The sequence below is a fragment of the Pestalotiopsis fici genome, assembly GCF_000516985.1.
Source record: "Pestalotiopsis fici W106-1 unplaced genomic scaffold PFICI_Scf_5, whole genome shotgun sequence".
Lineage (NCBI taxonomy): Eukaryota > Fungi > Ascomycota > Sordariomycetes > Amphisphaeriales > Sporocadaceae > Pestalotiopsis > Pestalotiopsis fici.
Window position 1 is genome coordinate 2587608 of NW_006917095.1, and position 7453 is coordinate 2595060.

Genomic DNA, 7453 nt, shown 5'->3' on the forward strand with positions numbered 1-7453 from the left:
AGACTGGAATGGGAGAAAAAAAAAAAAAAAGCGAAAGACAGGCTCATGGAACCTCCCCCTAATGGACAAGGACGAATGGAGAGAGGCGTCTGAAGTCTCTCCTTGGAGGATATATGAAACATACAATCATGAAGGATATGAGGATATTTTATTCAGCTGCAAAGATAATAGTAATCATCAACATTAGACTGCTCGAATCTCGAATAATGGCAAATATTGATATGCAAAAGCGTTTCCATATGCGTGGTCTGGATTTGGGCGATTCTAGTCGAGATTGAACATGCGGATAAGGTGTCAAGACTAGGTGCAAATCATATATACTTGACACTCGACTACATACAAACCCAACTGTCGCAGATAGAGTGGTTTAGATAATAAGATGAATGATTTGCCAGTAATCATCGCAGAAATCCATTCGACTGCCGAATTGACGCCCAATGCGTTGTTGCATGCAGAAATGCACTCAATGAAGAATGGCTATCTGTTTCCCAGCAGCATACACGAAAGAAAACTTCACGCGAGTCACTCCAGCTTGTAAAGCCACGACCATCATTATTACAAAAATCAACAAAACCTTGCTCGTTTCATATGTATTGATATTTGTAGATAGATTTCATAAGGTTGTTTCATGGCCAACCACCCTCGCCATTCTCATCGTTTTCATCAATAGAGGGAATGAGGGGACGGCTGTCTGGAAAGTATCTTTGTGCTCGATACTTCGATCGTATCACATCTGTCCATCTTTGCATTATGTGTCCACGAATTGCTTCCAGACAGAGTAAAATAGTAAAAACAAAATACAATACAGGTACTCCCCGCCAAATGCTCGCTAAGGTTCTTCTCCGGAATTCCAACTTCTCCAGGCCCCAATATCTCCAAAGGGACAGTGTAGCGGACCACCAAGCTGTGGAATGTCCAAGACGGGAAAAAGGAAATAAATAAAATAGAGAAAGATGCTCAACCGTGCCCCAGCAGAGCGACATCTTGGAGGGGTCTTCGATCATGAAAGTCGTGACAGGGTAAACGGACGTTCTTTATCGTACAAAATAACATATCGGGTGATCTCGTAAGATCTCGATCCCGCCGAGTCGTTAAATATGAGAGGAAAATAAAAAGAAATGTCGTGTGTGGTATATGTTTGGATTTATGGTTCGTTTCGTCTCGAATGAATTCTCATAGGAAACCACCTTCGCCGCCTCCAAACACTCCAATGCTGCCGCGCCAATTGCACTTTTCTTGTTCGGTAGGTCGCGGTGTGTTGCGAGTGTTGTGCCCGCTTCGGGGTGTGGTCTGCTGAGCTTCATACTCGCTACTGGCCCTACTACTACCAGTGCTTTGGTTGGTCTGAACTATTAAAAGACTACTCGTACTGCTAAGGCGGCGGGTGAATTCGGTAAAACTGAGACGCTTTGCACTCGAGGCGGAATTCCGGTGTTCAGCGTGTGGCCGGAGGTTGGCGTCTTCTCGCGGTCTGGGTGGAGGTTCGAGTGGTGATGAGGGCACCTGTGGTTGGCTGGTTGTCCTAGGGGACATGAGAGGCCGTGGCCGGGAATGGGCGGTATGTGGGCGGGCAATAGACGAGCCATCGTATGCTCCCGAGTCTGCATGGAAGCTCAGAGCTGTCCTTCCAGTATGGGAAATCGAACTGTGCCGGTTGGAAAGGTAATGGAGGCTGCGATGCGTCGATGGGCCAATTGCATGCCTGTCGCCCGTTATCTCCTCCTCAAAGACATCTTCATCTGTGGATTCGTCGTCGGTTGCGTCGTTGAGATCGTCTTGGTCGGAATCATCGTCCTCCCACGTGCTCGTCATGGGTGGTGTGATGAGCGTCAACTTCTCCTTTTCCTTCTTCCGTTGCTCCTCCTTCTCCCGCATCAGAGCTTCGAATCTGGCCAACGAGCTAAGGTTCTCCTCACCCGGAAGGGCTTCCCGGTCCGATCCCGGAATGCGCCTCATCTGGAACGCACGGTCGAGGATCGTCTCTCTAGGAAACGGAGGCGACGTTGACATTGGCGGGCCCTGCTGGCCTTGGGAACCTACGCTGCCCCTGCCCCGGATTGGAGAGCTCAACGTGGACGAGCGTCCCTGAGCTGATGTCCATCCAAGCATGTAGTCTCCTGGATAGTCAAAGACCGTGGTCGCTGGTGATGGGAGATCCGTGGGCAGCACAGTGGTATAGTGCTGGCCGGGAACCATGTACCCCATGCCCATTGCGTTGACCGAGCTCGCATGCGATGACAAGTCACTCTTCCTCGACCTCAGACTTGGCGATCCTGACGAAAAGGTAACAGGCCTGTCTCTGCTCGATCTTGATTGACTCGATTGGCTCTGGCTATGCGATACAGTTTGCCGAATCGACTCGGAGGCGTCACGGGATGATGTAGCGAAGGGGTTCGAAAAGAGGGGGGAAATGGGCGTGCTCGGAGTCTGGAAAGCTTTCCCTCCCGGGACTCCCGGTTGCATCAGAGAGGAGATGCACCGAGCCCAGTCATGCAGCGTGTAGTGTTCGTCGGCAGGGCGAAAGTACAGCGTCATCGGCCCAGAGTCCTTTGTCGAAGTCAAGCCAGCTGTGCGACTCGACCGCCGCTTTCGAAGCTTGTCCGTGGCTGGGTCGGGAGAGATCTGTAGGATGAGTGTTGGCGACGGCGGGCCCTGCTTCCGAAGGGCAAAGTTCTGCACGACGCAATCGGTTATGGAGGCGAACGAGTGTTGCTGGACGGCATCCCAGTCCTCCTTGTTTTTGTATATTGACAAGTATACGGCATCGGGAGCCGGAATCTGCTTGATCTTATTGCTGGACCCACGAGCGTCCTTGATACGGCTCGTGGATAGAACCTGCGACAGACTTGGGCTAGACTGTACCACATCTCTCTGCGGACTGCCAACAACGACAAAACGTTGCTACACCACGAATCAATTGGCTGTTCTGTTGATGTATCGCAAACAATGGTTGGCTGGGTGGGTGAGAATTTACCTTCCAGGCAGCACGACCGATCAGGGCGGTCCGGTCGGGAGGGACCAGCAAGAAGCCCTCCATGATGCCTCGGCTTTTTTATGTGTTGCACGTCGAGATCGCTGAATAACTAGGTTGGCTGTAGTGAGGGAGAGGCCAACACAAAACAGGAGATTGCGTATTTTGTTCTTGACGTTGCGTAAAAGATCGGCGGGCAACGAGAAGGTCGTGGACGTATTAGTGAATTAGAGGTGACATATCAAACGACGACAACAACAAAAAGAGAGAGAAGAGCCCGTCTTTCTTTCTTCCTTTCTTTTCTTTCTTTTCCTTTCCCTAGTTGTTTCCCCTCTGCCTTACTACTTGTTGGTGGGGAAGTAAATGTATGGGGGGGGTATCAAGACATGAAAGAAAAAGGAAGAAGAAAATAAGGACCTAAAAAGCTACGACGGCCCCGATGAAGAGCGGCGACTGTAATTGAGGAAGGAAAAGAGCGAACTCGGCTCGTCCCGAGAGAGCTCCGTTCTAAATGGGAGGTAGTGAGGACGTATAAGAAGTCCGGCGCGCGAAGGAAAAAAAAAAGGTGGTCCCCCGTCATGTTTTTTTCTTTTTTCTTTCAGTCGCAGACAAAGTAGGTACAAACCCACAGAAGGCGGAAAGAATGGGCAGAGAAGGATTTTGGACCCCAAGGAGAGATCAAATTAATAGCGGACACGACCTGCATGAGAAAATATGTAGGTACCTACGCAAGCAATGCACATCTTAGCTGCGCCAAGGTACCTTGGGGCGGAGACGGGAGGCAACTAAGGTGGGTAATAAGATAAATGTACGGAGGAGCATGTACCTGTAGCCAGCGCGTAGTGCAAGCTAGTGGAGAGGACTAGAATGGATCGAGCACTGTAGCTAGGCAAGGTGATGCCTCTGTAAGGACTTTGTACCCAAGATCGAGGCATAGAGTGATAGGTACAGGCTGGTGGGCAGCACAGTTAGGTTTGTCTTTCCTGTAGGTTGGTCGGTCATGATAACCACCTACAATCAGGAGCAATAAAAGGGTTGTTTTGTATCAGCATGGACTACCAGTATACATCATGATACCCATCCAATGCATCTGTCGTTGCTAGATTCCCTCTCTCGTCTCTTTTTGCTTCTTTGTGTCTTTCTCTCTGTTTTTCTTCTTCCTGCTATATAGGTTAGACCACACCATTCTAGGATGACCCCCTCCCCCACCACAAGGGGGGGAAATTGATCAAGCGAGAAAAGCAAAGAACGCTGGAGGCAGTGAGGTACCTCGGCATCAGCCTCTTCCCAGCCATGGAAGAAGAACTACTGGTGTACAGCTCGAGCCTCAGTAAGAAATATCTGTTTAGCTATATTACACAGTAGACTGACTATCGTCACTGGTTAGATTCGATGTTATCAATCCATTCAGGTACCTGGGCAAGTACTTTTTTTTTCTTCTGGTCTTTCTCATCCACGACTGGACATTTTAGCGTCGATCGAATGCCGAAATGCCCGGACGGTTACAGACAATGTGACAGGGTGTACCTTTCTACACTGATTAGCGACCTACAACGACGGCCAGACATCACGGGCCATTGATAGTCAAGGTAGTGTAGGTAATGTAGGTATGTACATGCACACTGGAGGGGCGGAATATATGATCTCACACTAATAATACGGGGGGTCAGACCGCAGTTTATTATTGATTGACCTGACATACTACCACAGCCTACCTACCTCATACCACTCTCGTACATACAGTAAGTAGTACTCAGTGCAATACATAATAAGGAATTGAGTTTATTGTTCCTCCGACGCGATTCAATATAAAAAAATGCAAGCAATGCAAATGCAATCCCGAATCCCAAACTAATTTCCTTGGCCACATGGTGTCCAGGTTGGGTTACAAAAGTCATGCAGGGCAATAATACCATGTATACATAGTATGTGAAAGGAGGCTAGGGCATTTCCCCAAATTCCTAGCCGAGCTAGGAGTACGAGCCCCCTCCACCCTCCTCCCTACGCTGCATTATTTTCAACTCTGAACAACCTCGAGATGTCTTTGGAAAACTTGTCCCATGTTGTCGGCGAGAATCAGTCAGAGAAAGGGAAGAGGGCCCCGAAAATAAAATAACGACCCTTGTGTGTCGGTTTCAGGGAAACATACAAAATGGTTCGGCGTCCAGGGTCCCTGTCAGGTCTGCCAGGTACACCACAGGATCTGATTGCGTGTATGCAGGTTAGTAGTAGTGGTGGTATGTAAACTATGGTCATTGGAGGTACATAGTCGTCGAGGTAATATATGTAACAGTAGACAAGTAAATGTGTGTACCAAGACAGGTAGACCGAGAAAACAGGGCTCCATCGTCCTGCATTCCGTTGTATCTCGCTAGAGGAGACGGACCCCAAATCACCACATCTTCCAGGGCTCCTCTTTCTAGGTTTGGTGCATCGTTGTACCTCACCGACCACGGCCATCGAGGGAAGCGGCCAGCCACCCCAAAAAAGATGATGTACCTGGCCCCGTTTACCCAAATCCATCCCAGAGTGTGTGTCTGCTCCTTCCAGGAACATAACACAGACAGGATCGACGGATTGGCTGCCCGGTAGCCTGTAAGCAAATGCACGGATGCGAATGATTTACTTCAGGTCGGACAGACGGTCTTCCGTAGGTGGTGAGCTTGATCGTAAGTGAAGCTACACTATCAACCTATCTATTTCCCTCCCGTCCGTCGACTAAATACTACTATCTAGCTTTATTAGCTGAAGCTGATGAGGTAGGCAGGTACTTCACACACTTGCCTAGTCAACCTTCTCGCCCTCAAAGGTACTGTTTTGTTTTTGTTTGTTTGTCGTCTTTCTTTGCCTAACCTAGGTAATAACCAGAGGTCCATTCGCATGTGTCATGTAAGTGCGATCTAGGTGGTGAATATCACGCCATTCCGATTCACGACTTCCCCTCCAGTGTCCACAAAACGGCGCAGACGTGGACTATGCCAAGCCACCAGCCATCCCCGTGCAATTCCCTCGCAACAGGTTCTTTGAAGGTCGTTTGCATATTGTGGTGAGCAAGAATGGGAGCATATGTTCAGCCTTTGAGACCGTCCATACCTTAATACTACTCTAGTGTTGGCCACTATTCCGTGCAGCACACCAGCAAATAGCCAGCAGCCAGTATCCATAGTCCAGCCCCAGTGCTTCTGGTGCAACCCGACCTGCAACTTGACAGCGGGAGAAGGCATGTGGCTTACCTGCCGCTATGAGCCCGCCCAGGGACAAAACAATACAGATTACAACGGTGAGCGAGCCATCTATCTTGCAGGTCCCGTCCGTCCGTTAGTCGGTCATTACGAGCACCCGAACAGCAAAACATTCGACTTTGCACTCGCAATGGATAGCCATATATTGAGAGGGAAAAGAAGGACACATCTCTTGGTCAACCAATGTCCCCTGGCAGAACACCGTATTGACGCCGAGAAAAGACTATCGAACAGCCAAATCGAATGCTATAGGCAGTAAGTTGTCAGGCATAACTCGTTGGCGCCTTCTACGACTACTTTGTTTGTACTGCTACCGGAACGGTAGTTATTCAGCTAACAAGGCCGGACAGCGCCTCTTTTCTTTGATCCACGTGCTCGGACAACAGATCTCACTTGCTTGTGCGCTACCCGAGATTGCATATCCACTTCCATAGTCATCTGCTCGCCTGGGCTCTTTCTTTTCCTTTCTTCGATATGTACTTGGCACCGACAGTCCGAGATGCAACCTGTTACTAGCTGCTTGTCTTGGACCAGTCTGACTGATCCTTCAACAAATGCAGCGTCCCATCTGCCCTTAGCCGGGTGTGGAGCCTTGAACGTTGTGCATTTTTTGACTGCTGCTTGCAAGCTAGCTGCAGATAGTGGGTTGCAGACTGACTCTGTTACACTCATGCCACTTGATAGATTACTGCAAACGAGAAGGTCATGGCTACAACGTATCCTAATGACATTTTTCCAACTGTCACTACATATACCACAGAATACTCTAACTGTGCGCCTCGCAATTTCCCATATCCAACAACATCTTTGCACGGCCCATCAATCCACAAACCAACGTTTGTTTAGACACCTTGGGGGTGCATTGACTCCCCTACTCCATTGACAGACACTCTGACTACCAGCCTACCCAGCTGCGAGATAAGTGTTTCAATATCGATTGGTTTCTACCAACCTACTTACAGTAGTGTATATGGCATTTGGAGTGAGCACGGGACAATCCAGGGGCACTCGCCGTACTTGATCGTCTACACAGTCAAATCGTGATTGATAATCGGAATATACATGCTCCTTTGTACCTCCCAAATGGAAATGGCCTCCAAGGATACCCTGCTGCGTGTTAGGTCATGTTTCTTACTGCACAGCGCTCAGACTCCATCCCAATGTGCTGGATACGCTTTGGAACCCCCTTGCCAAAGACTCGGATGTTACACAATTGCAATCCATTCGCAACATGATCTAC

At 49.1% G+C, this 7453-nt stretch overlaps 1 protein-coding gene across 1 annotated transcript; it reads right to left on the bottom strand.

The window, feature by feature from the left end:
* Window positions 1-1173: 1173 nt before the first annotated feature.
* On the bottom strand, window positions 1174-3037 carry PFICI_08094 (uncharacterized protein; the record flags this gene model as incomplete). Its single annotated transcript, XM_007836675.1, has 2 exons — window positions 1174-2901; window positions 2975-3037. The coding sequence occupies 2 exons, from the start codon at window positions 3035-3037 to the stop codon at window positions 1174-1176; spliced, it is 1791 nt and encodes a 596-aa protein (XP_007834866.1).
* Between the last annotated feature and the right edge of the window lie 4416 nt (window positions 3038-7453).